The sequence below is a fragment of the Protopterus annectens genome, chromosome 4.part1 (assembly GCF_019279795.1).
Source record: "Protopterus annectens isolate FY-2018-M chromosome 4.part1, PAN1.0, whole genome shotgun sequence".
In the NCBI taxonomy this organism is placed as follows: domain Eukaryota; kingdom Metazoa; phylum Chordata; order Ceratodontiformes; family Protopteridae; genus Protopterus; species Protopterus annectens.
Window position 1 is genome coordinate 830706630 of NC_056734.1, and position 15599 is coordinate 830722228.

At 46.1% G+C, this 15599-nt stretch overlaps 1 protein-coding gene across 1 annotated transcript in view; it reads left to right on the forward strand.

The window, feature by feature from the left end:
• The window catches only part of PFN2 (profilin 2), a 452902-nt gene that overhangs the window by 286363 nt on the left and 150940 nt on the right, over window positions 1-15599 (forward strand). The window contains exon 2 of the mRNA XM_044070599.1: window positions 930-1122. Coding sequence (XP_043926534.1) covers window positions 930-1122 — 193 coding nt within the window. The remainder of the gene's footprint in view (window positions 1-929; window positions 1123-15599) is intronic.

Sequence of the window (15599 nt, forward strand, 5' to 3'; positions counted from 1 at the left end):
TGGGTGACTCCATGATGTCAGTGGTTTCAAATTTAACTAGTACATGAGGCTGATTTGGAAGTTCTTAACATGGAAGAGTTATTTCTCTGACCTCTGTTACGAGCAAGTTAACAAGCATTTGTGTTGACCAGTTTTCACAGTTGCTCCTTTTTATGCCTGAAGTGGTCTCCGTTAAATATGATCTCCCAGTCTTTCCTGAACCCAACAATAAGGGAGAACATTAACACTGCATGCCAGTAGGCAGCTCTGATGCTGCCTAGATAAAACTTTAGCCTTTAAGCTAATCGGCCATTTCTCTCCCTTGGAGACTGTCAAAGCTGACCCTTTCCAGGTGGCTGTCGTGTTGCTTTTGTCATAAGCCACTTCCAGGAAGTGGATTCCAAATACAGAAGGTTTTTGGCTTGTGTGGCTTCTGGAGATAACATAGTGACTGCTTCTGTAATAGGAAGGTCAACAGGACATGTTTTGGGTCAGAGCAGGATTTGACAGGACTGGAATCTGTCTATTAGGCCTTGGTTTTATGTTGTGCTAATTTAGTTTGAGCTACTGCAGCAGTGATCAGTAAACAATGGTAGACTTTCTAATGGGTCACTGCTGTAGCCACCCTTTCCTCTTTGCTCTTTTACATGGTTTACTATTGGGTGTTGTATTAGGGGCCATTTCCTTAACATTTTTTGTTATGGCTATTTCCTCTTTAGGTAGAAGGTACTATGCGTTTTGCACTTCATCTGTCACTTCAGCTCATGGTAGTTCATGTGCAAGGCATTGTTTAGCTTTAGATTAGGCTACTACCAACTGGAGTCTTAATGCATGTGTTCTGTTAAGTTTACTTAAGCAGCTGTGCCTTATAAGTGCATAACTTCCATTTTGTTTGTAAACATTTAATATCAAAAGCACCTGTATATTCATTTTGTCACTTTTTTTTCTAGCCTGCAGAAATAGACATAATAGTTGGGAAGGACCGTGAAAGTTTCTTCACTCAAGGTATTGTACTAGGTGGAAAGAAGTGTTCTGTGATTCGAGACTGCCTGTATATAGAGTCAGACTGCACAATGGATGTCAGAACAAAAAGTTGCTCCGGTGAACCAACATACAACATTTCCATCGGCAGAGCTGGAAGTGGTAAATTTCTATTTTGAACTGAATTTTTTGCACTGTTAACTGTTCAAAAAGGGCTAAAGAGGATAACTGGTGGGATTATCTTGACTTGCTGTTTTCCCCTGCTCAAGTTGCTGCTTTCCCCTGCTCAAGTTACTGCTACCCATGTCTTCAGAGGCTGTGCCTACTTTTGCCTGTCATTGCTCTTTGTAGCTTGGTTTAAATTCAAATGGTGTTTTTAGACTCGTCTCCTTTGGATGCTTGTGTTTTTGCAGCCGTTGGAAGCTGTCTGCGTTTAGTGTAAAAGGGCTTCAGCATTTGGTAAACCTACATTTTACAGAATTTGAACAAGGTAGTTGCATCTGAGTTTTTTCTGTTTTGAAAAGTCCTATGCTTGTATTAAATTGACTAACTCTTATTTTTCTTAAAAGACAAAGCATTTCCTTAACTGTACTATCATTAGATCACTGATGTAGTGAGGATCACAGCAGTCTGACCTCTACAGAACAGTTAAAGGAAATCACTGCATGAGGTAGAGGCTTGAGGTACTTGGGCCAGGAATGAGGCTTAATATTTGGCTATGAAGTTCTGGTCCTTTGGACACCTGTCTTTGGCTGAGAAGCTGGTGTGTGGATCTGTATTCAGCTGACAAAGCCTTTCATGCTTTTATTCTGTAGTCCCTTGCTTTGAGCCCTCTTAGAATTTGTGGTCCCCCACAACACGCACAGGACTTCAGTACTTGGATTCAAACTGCATGCCTTTATTTTTGTGGGTGGGAGGTTGGTGGCTTTGTAGAGCTTTCTTTGGGCCTCCCTCCATGGTCACTTCCCACATGAGCATAGTGTTTGGAATGTGGCCATTGGTGACTTGTAAGAATAAAGGTGCAGGGGATTAGATGCACTTGGCAAACTTTCCCATATAGTTTCTTCTGTCCTATAGTGCACCACAGCACACTTCTGTCTAGATCTTTAGATCCAAGCATTTTGGGTGGCAATCTGTCCCCCATTTTCTCTTTTGCTACATAAAGTGCCATGGTCATCTTGTCCCTTTCAATAGCGTTCTTAGTCTTGCTAATGCTAAGATTTTTCGTAATTAACTTGGGCTTATATACTTGTCACGTGTGTAGATGTCGCAAGCTGTCTTAGCATTTATTCCAAATAGTGTTGGCGTCTGATCTGGAGGGGGGTTGGCTCCTATGTTGGATCCCTCCCTCCCTCTTGGAGCTTCAGGTCCAATAACCCCCCTTGATCTGTCCCAGTGGTGACTGATTTCCTTGGAGGCTGACTCCTAGGGGTGAGGTATGGGTTCTCCTGGGCCTTAAAGGTTGTAGGGCTTCTCTGCAGAGAGGACAATCCTTTTTCCACATGGGGCAGCCAGTTCCAAATGGCCTCCAAATGGTTCCTGTAAAAGAGCCTCCCTCTCTTCCAACATCCCACAAAAGGGGGTTCCCAGAAGGATGTGTTAACAGATGCCACTTTGAAATCTCCAACTGAGTTTGGAGAGCAATCCCCACCAGGTGACATCTTCTTTGGAGATATTCTGGAGATCCTGAAGCAGAAAAGTAGTTTGTATTCCCAAACTCCTGAAGAATCTGTTCTTGGACTTTTTTTGGTTCTGGCCCTTCTGTCTTCAGTAACATCCCCTTGGTTGAACTAATTGACCTGTTTTCCTACTGGGCATGAAAGGAGCCAGATACAGTTTGAACCCATTCCCAAGCACCCTGAAATTTTTTGCACCTGCAGACCCCACTAGAGCATAGGAGTTGCAGTTGATGCGATGGTGGAGCAGCCACTAAGTTAACAGATCAGCGCTCTACTGTCCATCCACGTGATGGTAGAGTGTTGGACAGATTTGCAAGGTGGGAATTTGCCTCTGCTACCCTCATTTAGGCAACTTAATCTGGCATATTTTAAGTAGACATCAAGCGAAAGTGCAACTTTCTATTCTTCATACTGAGAGTATTTTAAGAGAACATCCTGTCTCCTGCCTACTGTTATCCATATCAAATGCTTTAGATGTTCGTGTTTCACTACCCTCAGTCTGCCAGAATTCCAAAGTCTAGGTCTGGCGTCGGTTGCGGTCACCCCTTCCCTGACGTCAGTGCACCAGGGGATATAAAAGATGCAGCAGACGCCATTTTCTTCAGTCTTGCCGCGTGGTGCCCGAAGCAAAAGCAGTTGGCAAGTGCCGGTCGGCTGACTCCTGAGATTTTCAAATTCTAATTTCAGAACCGAAGTAGTCTTTAAAGCCAAGTACCCCATTGGGGATACTTTTTTTTTTCTTGCTCCAGACCGATGTCAGAAAATGAATAATTGTATTTCTTGTGGGAGGCAAATACCTCAAGGATTTTCGCTCTTATTGTATTCCTTGCCTAGGCCCTGATCTCACAATGTTGCTAGCTGTCTGTTTTGTACTAGATTTAACCAATGCACTAAAGCGTCTGTTCGATTTTGCCATTCATTGCTTTGGCCGAAGATTTGATTATATGGTGTCGTCGGAACAGCCAACTACCTGAGTTTACAAAAAACGCAAGGACAAGGAAAAGTATAGGCATCCGAGGTCCAAAACAGACTACGAGGCCTCCGCTAGGCCTGCACAACTGTTAAGCCATCTTCAGCTTCAAAGGCTAAAGCAGCTCTAAAGACAAGCAAGTACAGCATTCTCCTACTTGGACTTCCATGCCTAAAAAACAGATGCTCAAAATGGCCAAAGACCTAATTACTTTGATCTGGTGTTCCCATCCCCCTTCTAAGAGGCCTAGGCAAGAGACAGAGTATGATTCTTCTGATCAGGTTTCTTTTTCCTCTGATTCCTCTTCTGAACAGGATTATTCCATGCTTCCCTATGAGGATTCTGATGCTGAAGAATCCATTTCTTCAGCCTCTCCTTCTGAGGATTATTCTTTTGTGGAAAGCCTGCATACCATGAGGGAGCATTTCCACTGGGAGAGCCAAGATTATTCTGAATCTAAGAAAAGGTTCAGACTTTCTGCTACTTGCTCAGCACAGACCCCTTGCTATATTCCACCTGTTCTAGACGTAGATGTATTTTCAGAGTCCGGCCTGTCCCCTGACTCTCTACCCCCTGCACCTGCTAAGCCAGACTGATACTACAGGGTCCCGGATTCTCAAATTCCTATTTAAAAACCCTGCTGCTGACCCAGAAACTCTCAGGGTCCCAAAGGGGTTAAGCTTCCACTGCAAAAAAACCCTGTCCCCTCTGATAGGGATTCTAGGGCTCTAGACAGATGGGGGGAAAAGTTTACCCTTCTGCTACCTTGGCTGTAAGGGCTTTAAATATTGCTGATATTTAAGTATATGAAACTGACAATTTAATGTCACTGCTTAAACAGAAATTGTTGACAAATACTGGATGTTCAGAGAACAAGGAAATGCAGGATTTATTGCATGCAGCTGAAGTGGGAAAGCATACTTTGCAATATGGTTATGATTCATTGGAGGCCTCTTGCAGGGCTGCTGTTACAGGTTCTATTAGAAGGCATGCTTGGTTAAAGGAACAGAAGCTGCCTGATCATGTTAAAAGCAAAATTATTAGAAGCTCCATTACAACATGATACTTTGGTACTAAAGCAGAAGGTGTTGAAAAAAATGGAGGATAAAGCAAAATCCATGCAGACAGCAAGGATTTCTTACAGGTACAGCCACCCAGATTTAGCAGGAACTGGCCTTCTAAAAATTGGTCCTTTCCAGTGTCAGACCACAAAGAGGCAGGTATAGGCGTCCCAGAGGCAGATCTCAGCCCCAAGGCTCGTATAGGCCTAAACAATGGGGTGCTCCTACCTCCAAAAGCAGAGAAGACAAATCACAACCTTACAGGAAACAAGTCCCAATGACTTTCCCTCTGCCAGATCCAAGCACTTTTGGCAGCCCCCTTAGGGGGAAAACTAGCACTTTTTTCATCAAATTGGAAAATGGTTACCCAAGACAAATGGGTCCTGAACAGTGTCCCAAGGCCTTACAGGTTCCATTTTCACATCCTACCAAGGTCAAAAGGTATGCCAGACCTGCCACACAATCGGTAGGCAGAGGCACAAAAATAAATTACAGCCCTTATGGACATGAGGGCCATTCAACAAGTACCACAACATGAGCAGGGGCAAGGATTTTACTCCAGACTTTTCCTAGTGCCCAGAAAGGACAAAACCTGGAGACCAATACTGGACCTGTGTATACTAAATACGTTTCTGGAAGTTCCAAAATTCAAGATGTTGACTACAGCAACTACTGCCCATGCTGGGCAAGAAGGCTTGGCTCGTAACTTTGGACCCAAGAGGCATACCTGCATGTCCCAATCAGACAATCTTGCAGAAGATACCTTGGATTCATAGCTCAATGCACTACCGTTTCTCTGCACTGCCCTTTGGCTTATCTACTGCGCCCAGGGTATTCACAAAATGCCTGGCACCAGTAATTGCATTTTGCAGAAAGAGGAATTCAAATATATCCCTACTTGGACGACTTACTAATTCAAGCAGAGAACAGACATTCTTCTAAAGCATCTGGCGTTTGTAAAAAGATTACAAATTGGTCTAGGGTACACAGTAAACGAAATCAAAACTAGTGCCCTCAAAAGATATTCCTGGGTACAAGCTTGTATACAACTGCCCAGATGGCTTATCTCATGCCAGACAAAAGCAACTGACTTCTAGACATTGGCAACAAAAACCCACTTATCTGCAAGGAAAATCCTGCAGGCCTTGGGTTTCTCCTGCAGGCCTTGGGTTTCATGGCATCCTGCATTCTACTCATTCTATATGCCAGACTGCATATGGTATCTAAAAAGTGTTTGAACTCTGCATTACCACAGCCTGGAGACAGTAATAGCACTCCTACCACAGCCTGGAGACAGTAATAGCACTCATTCCCTGCCTGCAGCAGGAGTTTCGATGGTGGGCAGAGGCCTGTCGCCACAACAAGGGTCTGCCATTCAGTTTACCCACAGCCAGACACTGACAACGGATTTATCAGATTATGCCTGGGGGGCCCATATTGCAGGAATATGTATTCAGGGCACATGGCCTGCAAACCAGATGCATCTTCACATCAGAGATGCTAGCTGTTCAGAATGCCCTGACCGCTTTCAAGGACCTGCTTCATCCAAGACCGCTACTGATACACTACAGTCGTGGTACACAATCAAGCAGGGAGGTACATTCCTACCCCCCTCTGCAGATTAACAATGACCTTATGGGACACAGCATTGACTTATCAAGTTCACTTGCAAGCACAATTCCTGCCAGGAAAAACAAATACTCTGGCAGACGAACTAAGCAGAAACCTCATAGATCTCATAGATCCCCACGAATGGAAGCTGGATCCACAAGTCTTCAGCATAAGGAAATGGGGATGCCCAGACATGGATATATTTGCCTTCCCTCAACTGCCAATTGCAGAGATTTTGCAGAAGGATTTATCACAAGCAAGCATGGAAAGTGGACGGCCTATCCATCTGGAAAAATCTAACAGTATATGCCTTTCCTCCACTGCCTCTCCTTACCAGGGTTCTCCTAAAGGTCAGACAAGAGAAGCCAAAAATTATACTGATTGGACCAGACTGGCCATGCCAGCACTGGTACCCAATCCTAAAGAGCTTGTCCCAAGGTCCAGCATGGATATTGCCTCAACTTCTCACTTGCTGACCCAACAAAACAATCTTCTGCACAGTCAACTCCAGACCTTAAATCTGGCAGCATGGCGGATAATGTAGCCATTCAGAACACTTCTTTCAAAAGCGGTTATGGATGTTATCTTGGAGGCCAGGAGGCCCAATACCAGAAAATCTTATGCAGAAAAATGGAAGAGATTCTGTGCTTGCAACCAGGAACAAGGCATTGACACGTGTACCAAATATCCCTCCGATTTTACAATACCTAACTGAGATGCTGAACCAAGGCCTTTCTTTCTCAATTTAAGATTATTGCCTCTGCCATTTCAGCCCATTACAATACGGAACCACCTATCTTTTCTCATAGGTACCTCAGAGGGGCCAAAAACATTAGGCCTCCAAGGAGAGCACCAATTCCGGCCTAGGACCTCAATTATTTTGGAAAAACTCACACTGCCTCCTTTCGAGCCAGCCTCAACAGCAGTTATAAAATTCTTATCCTGGAAAATTTCTCTGCTCCTAGAAATAACCTCTGCAAGCCGAGTCTGAGTTACAAGTGCTCATGGCTGTGGAACCTTTTTCATTTTTCATCCAGGCAGGGTTTCTCTGAGGACAAACCAAACCTTTATGCCTAAGGTGGTGTCCAGTGTGGCCCTCAACCAAACCATTCACTTGCCTACCTTTTATCCAAATCCATAGAACAAGGGTGAGAATTCTGCATTCTTTGGACATAAACAAGCAGTTACGCTTGTACTTGGGCAGAACTAAAGCTTTCAGAAAGACTGAGCAACTTTGTGTCGTATGCTGCAGGATCACAAGGAAAGGCCATCTCAAAACCTACCATTTCAAAATGGGTAGGCCATTGCATCAGTTTCTGCTATTTTCAGCATGGCAAATCAGTGCCTAAGGGCTTTAGGCCTTATTCTACCAGAGCAGCAGCCACTTCAGCCTTCCTCAGAGGAGTACCAACCAACAATATCTTAGAGGCTGTGACTTTGGAGTTCAGTGCACACTTTCACAAAGCACTACAACTTACCTCTTTACTCTAAATCCAGAGCAGGCTTCATAGCCTCTCCTAATCAGCCCAGCCACCCATCCTCCGCTTTGGGATTCAACCCAAGAGTAATGACTGCAACAGTGAAACACTATGAACATAGTACAGTTGTGTACCTACCATAAATGTAGATGTTAGTGTATTCACTGTTGCAGTCCAGGTTACCCACCATCCCCCTTTTCTTTGCTGGGACTTATCTACTTCAGTATCCTATACAACCTGTGATCTATTTGCTTGTAGATGAAGGAAATGTTGTTTTTGTGCATGCATATTTATTGGCATATTCAGCCTATCAATTTGGGGGCACCTGACATCTGGGGCAAGAAACTGAAGAAAATGGCATCTGCTGCATCTTTTATACCCCTGCGTTGGTTGCTGTCTCATCTTCCGTGATGTCAGGTAGTCGGGTATAAACCATGCAGCTGATGCCATTAAGTCAGTCTTGCCATGCGGTGCCTGAAGTAGAAGCAGTTCACAAGTGCCAGTCGGCAGACTCCTGAAATTTTCTTTTTAGAGTTTCAGAACTGAAGTCTTCAACTAAAGCCAAGTACCCCGTTGGCAACTTTTTTCTTGCTCTAAACCAATGTCAGTAAGTCAATTGTATTTCTTGCGGAAAGCAAATACCTCAAAGATTTTCATTCTTACTCTATTCCTTGCCTAGGCCTTGACCACAACATACCTCACGGTCTGTTTTGTGACCATGACATACCTCACTGTCAGTTCATTGCTTAAATAAGGCACAAAACAGTCTGTATATTTACGCTTCTAAATATTTTGATACTCTGTTCAGTTACCCAGATATGTCTTCAGTAAGCTATCCGATTACCGATATTCTGATAAAAACACACGATAGACAGGTTGTCTAGGTCCAAAGCTGCCGATGACTCCTCTAAGCCCTTCGCCAGTTCGCCGGTACTTGGTGAGGTGCTTTCACAGCCCCTGATACCCACTACTTTAGATTCGCAGGCCTCTGAGACCCATTCGGAGTCCGGTATGCCATGAGATGCTTCAACTGTGGAACCTGCCGATGTTTCCTTGGATGGGTCTGGAGCCGCTGTGCAGGCATCTGCTTCTGAGGGTGTATTCAGGCCTACTGACTTGCATATTACACTGCTGTCTTTTTTTTTTTTTCTTCAAGGCCTAAAACTCGAGCCATGCCTAGAAAATCACCCAGACTGCATGGTCAGGCCTCTATGCCTAAAATACAGATTATTAGAATGGCTGAAGACCTTATTACTTTAATCCGGGGAAGCCATCCTTCCCCTTCTAAGAGAACTAGGACTGAATTTGCTTATACTTCTGACCAGGATTCTGCAATTTCTGATGTGGTTAATTCTCATTCATTCCTTATGCCTGGATTATCTGTTCCAACTTCGGAACAGAGCCGGCCATCTTTGAAGCTTGTGACAGCCACCAACTCTTGAGCTGAACTCTCACCCACAACTCTGTAGCTAAACACCACAATTCCCCTCCGTTATTTCATAGCCTAGTATGAACCTATGAACCTATCTGCCCTAGGGCATTTATAAGCCTAGCCAGAGTGTGTTTGGCTTTCGCCACCCATTTTAAATTTATTTTGCTATGCCCTTTTTCGAGATCAGTATACTGTTCCTCTGTCTAACAGTGACACAGAAGTGTGATACCCGGGGTAAACCTACGATCTCCCATCCACTCATCAAGATTCCTCTTGAGTCAATGAGGGACTCTGCCTAACCTGGACTGGGATTTTATTCCAGAGTGAAGGGAGCCTCTGGGTTATGAATCTGTCCCTCCAGCATGTCCTATTTATTTCAGTGCTGAGGTTCAAGTCTCTCTAGCGCGTAGCTCGATGGGATTTGGATTTTCTGAGGTGCAGCATGTCCATTAATTCCGGGTTGGACATGGCTTTATACGTCTGGCACAGATCGCCTCTGAACAGGCAGTATGCCACTGAGTAGAGCTGGAGTTTCTTTAACCGAGCAGCATATGGCATCTGTTTGAGCCCTTTGATCCTCTTGAAGTACTTTTGGGGTCTTTCCAGTTGCTGCAGGTGTTTGGTAAGGTACATCCCAAAAGGGGCATTGTATTAAATTATGGGCCTGATGAGGGATGAGTGGAGGCACGATGACTTCCCCTGATATAGATGTGAATCCCTTCATGATTAGGTGGGCTATATAAAATGTTTTTCTAACCACTTTGGCCACGTGGTTGTCAAATGAGAGATTGCTTTCAACTTGGGTCCCCAGGTCCCTAATTACTTCTGTACTTACCACCTATGTGGTAATTTGTGGGCACTTTGTTTTTGCCAAAGGGGATGACTATACACTTTTTGGCATTTAGCTTGAGGCCATGGCTCTGGCACCAGTTGTCTGTTTCTGAGGCCCTTTTGGAGGATGCTTGTGTTGGCTGGAGAGTCTATTATGGCGCCCAGTTTGCAGTCATCTGCAAACTTGGTCAGCCACAGTCCTTCCGTGTTGGCGTGTACCTCCGAGAAATATATACCGAACAAGAGGTCCCAGGACTGAGCCTTGTGGGACACCACGTGTAACTGGTTTGGAGTCTGACATGGCTCCAGCAATTCTAACCATGTGGGTTCTGTCCTTGAGCCAGTTTGCAATCCATCTAGTGACATAGGGGTTTATATTTAAGCTGGTGAGCTTATCTATAATGCCCGAGTGGGGTATTGTATCGAAGGCTTTTGCAAGGTCCAGGTAGGCTGTGTACCACCTTCCCCTCGTCAATGGCCTTGGTGACTGTTTCAAAGAAATCAACCAGGTTTAAGAGGCAGGATCTGCCCTTAACAAAGCCGAACTGGGTAGGATCCAGTGTCTGTAGGTCCCCAATATCTTTATTTGAGGTCCATGATGATCCTTTCCATAGCTTTGCAGACCAAGCTAGTCAGGCTTATGGGGCGATAGTTTCCAGGATCCGTTGAGGCACCACCTTTATGGAGAGGGACCACTGTTGCTGTATGCCATTCTTTGGGCACATATCCTGTAGTAAGGCTGAGATTGAACAGTAGTTTTATGTTTGGGTTTAGCTGCTCTTGGAGTTCATGTAGGACACAGCCCGGGACACCGTCTGGTCCCATTGATGCTGTGTTTTTTGCTTTGGAGAGGGCGGCTCTTACCTGAGCATCTGAGATGTCAGGGGGGCAGCACTCTGCTGGGATGGATGTTTGCCCTTTTGGTGGGGAGAAGTTTGCGCTGAACCTGTCAGCTAGGATGTTGGCAATGTCTGTGGGTTCAGTTTTTTTTGTCATTTTGGACTAATTCTGAGCATATCTGGGAATTACCACCCAGGTTCCTAACAACTAAAGAAAGCCTTGTGATTATCCTTCGTGTCCTGTGCAATTTTTCTCTCGAAGCTGGCCTTAGAGCAAAATCCCAAAAAGGGAAGGAATCACTGATCAGTATTAGCAAAAAACTACGGGCACTCATAAAATTGTCTCATTTAGTAGCTTCCTCCTATTGTATAGTTTGTTTATGGCTGGGGTCCACCAGACAGGACGTCTGCCTTTGGAGGATTGGGTCTTGGTTTTATTTGGGATCGCATGATCCATGCATTCCTGAAGGTATTCATAGAATGTGTTTATAAAGGATTCTGCGGTCTGGGCCGTATTTTCCACAGGCCCGGGGGCTTTGAAGGATTCCACCTCTGTTTTGAGGAGTGTGAAATTTGCTTTAGAGAAGCTTTTCACTGGTTTTCTGGGCAGGGGGTGGAGTCGGGATGTGAATATCTAGTGAGATTAGTTTATGGTCTGATCTTGCCAGTGAGGGATACACTTCTGGTCTGGAGCATAGTCCCCATGTTGGTGATGATCAGGTCCAGTATATTTTCCCCTCTTGTGGGAGTGGTAACAAGTTGTTCCATAGCACTTGAATTTATAAATTCTAGGAGCCTTTGGGCTATGGTGTTGGAGCTAGAGTAATGCTCCCAGTCTGTTTGGGTAGTTTAAGTCGCCCAATATAATGATGTTTGGAGAGACCTTCATATTTTCCAGTGTTCTCAAAGGCCGAGTGGGGTTCCTGGGTTTGGGAGGGTGGTCTGTAGCAGGCTATAAACTGGAAGGCAGTTTTACCCACTGTTAGTTGCACATGGATAGTCTGTGATGCTTCGTGCTTTGCCACCAACCTAGAGGTGTGGGTATCTTTGAATATCGATACTCCTCCTTTTGTGGTTCGGTCCAAGTTTTGGGGCCGAAAAGAATGGTATGAGGTATAACCTGGTAGTGCTGGGGTGCTCTCGGGAGCCCTGAACCAGGTTTCTGTTACTGCACAGTTATTGATGTTCTCCATGCTAAGGAGAGTTTCGAGTGCGTGCATCTTGAGGTTTAGACTTCTGGCGTTTAGTAGCATTACTCTTAGTTACTTATCCCTTGTAATACTTATGGAGGTGGGTTTGTCTTTCGAGCCTTGCCTAAAAAAGGCACTATGGGGGTAGCAAGAGCCTTTGCCAATATCTGAAAGCCCGGGGTGACAGGTGCAAGCCGTCCCTAGCGAAGCATCGTGGCTTGTCAAGCATATCATCCCAAGCTAGATTTCGTTTGCTGTGTCACCGTTCAGTTGTGTCAAGCCACTTCTCTTGAGCTAAGTAAACTACTTTGATAATACTTTATCGTATTGCAGTTCTCTGTTCTAAATTTTTTGAATAGTTCTTACCCTATCGCATCTAGAAACTCCTTTAGGTTTCCTCTAGCCCATCTTACCGTGAGGTAACTCCTTTACCATCGTTAGTAAATTCTTTCCTGCTTTACCCTTTGGTATTTCTTGTACCATTGTTGGTACCTTCTTCCTTTCTCTTTTCCTTCTATCATGGCAGAGAAAGGTAGTCCAGGATTTAAAAGGTATGGATTGTGGGCATAAATTGCCTTTCAGATGCACATGCTTTTACTGTTTGGGTGTGCCTTACTTGACTGACCCGCCTTGCTGGATTTGTGCTAATTTCTAACAGGACTTTGGAAAGGAAAAATAAGATTTTAAAGGGACTACTTAAATCTTCCTTTTCAGAGGCTATTTCTGGGGCAGAGGCTTCAACCCCTCCTAGTTCCCATAAGAAAAGAGATGAACACAAGGCCAAGTCTCTCCCGTCTCCTGCTGGGGACAACCAGGAACAGAGACCTAAGAAGGCCAAACTTTCTAGTTAGGATTTGACTTCCTCTGCCACGACCGTTTCGGTGCCTAGCTCTTTGGCACTGAAGCTTTCGACACCAAGTTTTATGCCCTATACCGCATCGGAACTTTGGGGGGGGGGGGCAGTTCAGACTTGGTTATTGGCACCGACCTTTTCCTTGATGCAGACCTTTCCAGCGTTTAACTGTTCTGACGCCAGCTTCTGCTTCGTCTCAACTATTTTCACTGCAGTCTCTCGGTACAGACTACCTCATTTTCCAAACAGACTTTCAGCACCTACCATAGTGCCAACTACCACTTCTGCACATCTAGTCGGTGCAGATCTTACCTTCGGTACCAATTTTTCCTCTGCAGACTCCAGTAGTACAAGCCTTTACAGCGCAGTTTTCTGTGCAGACTCCTATTTTTAGCACAGTCTAAAGACCCCCTTTGTGGGCACAGTTTCCTGCATCCTTAAATAGGCCGCACTCCCCTTCAGCTATGTCTGAGATCCACTAGAAGCCTCTCTGAGCATGTGGTGCGCCTTGTGAATCTATTGCTTTTGGCCAGAGGTATCCAACCCTCTAGAAACTACTCTTCCTTTGGAGGTGATCACCCTTCTCCAAGGACTCTTACTTATTCTCCATTGCCTTTGAAGCCCACTGTTGTAGCACAGACTTCCCTCACTTTGGTTCCTTTCATGGACCTCACTAAGTTGCAGTTGCCTTTGTGGCTGGCGGGGCCTGGCACTCCAGTGGCTGGCGGGGCCTGGCACTCCAGTGGCTGGCGGGGCCTGGCACTCCAGTGGCTGGCGGGGCCTGGCACTCCAGTGGCTGGCGGGGCCTGGCACTCCAGTGGCTGGCGGGGCCTGGCACTCCAGTGGCTGGCGGGGCCTGGCACTCCAGTGGCTGGCGGGGCCTGGCACTCCAGTGGCTGGCGGGCCTGGCACTCCAGTGGCTGGCGGGCCTGGCACTCCAGTGGCTGGCGGGCCTGGCACTCCAGTGGCTGGCGGGGCCTGGCACTCCAGTGGCTGGCGGGGCCTGGCACTCCAGTGGCTGGCGGGGCCTGGCACTCCAGTGGCTGGCGGGGCCTGGCACTCCAGTGGCTACTCTTGCACAGTCTTCAGATTCTCTTCCCTGAGTAAGTTAATCACACGAGTTCATGTAAGAGGAAGCATGTGGACTCCCCAGAAGAGTCCCTCATGGAAGACCGACTTTGGGGGTGGGTCCCTTCGGTCACCCTCTGAGGTATCCTCTTGAGATATCCTCTACTTGAGCAGAGGGGTGATTTGCGGCCCTCTAACCAGACCTCGTCTGTTCCAGCTTTTCATGCACAGCCCCCTACCTCTTGGGTTACTCCACCTGCCGACGACCTTGACCGGCTCGTCGTGCAGCATGCTTGGAAGGCTTCTGACACGGTTGACGCTATTCCCCACAGGCCAGATAAAATCCTGTCCCCTCCAGATATTGAGCTTCATTGGTCTTGAGGTCTTCCTGTAGATCCTTGGTGATGGCGGCCGACAAGGATCTGGCGGAAGAAAGCAACTGCCCACCCGCCCAACAGAGTCCTGGGTGCTGGACAGATTGGGGAAGCGTACCTTTGCATCAGCAACCTTTGCAGTCAAGTCCCTAATTGTATGGCACATTTTACCAGGCTTCGTAGACTTCATTTTTGAGCTCTGAAACTTTGGCTGGAACTGTCTGAGGTCCGGGACTGAGTGGCCTCACAGCCACCCTTGAATCTATTCCCAACTCCTCCATGCATCTAATTTCTCACGCATCAGAAGGAGCAGCTAGGGCAACGGGTGCAGGCATTGTCATGAGACTGCATGCCTAGATGCGCTTGTGTGATTTCATAGAACCTTTCAAGGCATTCCTTTCTGAATGCTCCCATTTGAAGCCTCTTCATTTGGACCCAAGGTTAGAGACACTGGCTAGATGTGAACAGGACGGTAAGACCCTTTTTGCCGTGGGTGTCTGCTATTCCCCTCAACGGGCTTTCTCCAAAAACCAGAAGAGTGGGAAGATGTGGCACAAAGTCTTGGGGTTCTTTCTGTGACACACTAGCAGAGTTTTCTCCTAGAGGCAGAGGGGGAAATCCTATGGAAGACTCTCCTTTCGGGGCAGAGGAGGTACGTGTAACCAGGGTCCCAGAGATAAAGTCCTACCAGCGCTCCTGAAGTGGCCCAACTGCTTTCCTCTGGAAGCGGTTGGGGGTAGATGTTCTTCTCACATTGCTGCAGTCCTTACACTTGGGTAGTCCGCTGTCCTCGGTCGGCCCGAATATCAAAGTATAAGGCGGACGTCTGTCAAGGCGCATTTGACTGACATCAGGACGTCAGGGTACAAATGCGCATGCCCGACGTCATATCCTCAGTCTTTTTTGCCGCATGGTCCGATGCAGAAGCAGCATTGCAAGTGCCGGTTGGCGTTCTGAGATTTTTCGATTTCGAAGTTTCAGACCGAGTTCAAAGTTGGCTAAGTACCCCGTTGGGGAATATTTTAGTTTTTTCTTGCCTCAGTGATTTACCGGATGTCAGAAAAAGTCAATAATTGCATTTCTTGTGGGAAACAGATACCGCATAGAGATTATCATACCTTGTGTATTCCTTGCTTAGGGCCTGAGCACGACGTTGTGGGCTGTCGCTCTTGTGCTAGATTCAATAAACGCACTATAAAGAGAAGGTTGGATTGTGCCAGGTTAGTCTTTGGGAAGCGGTGCAATTATAAAAT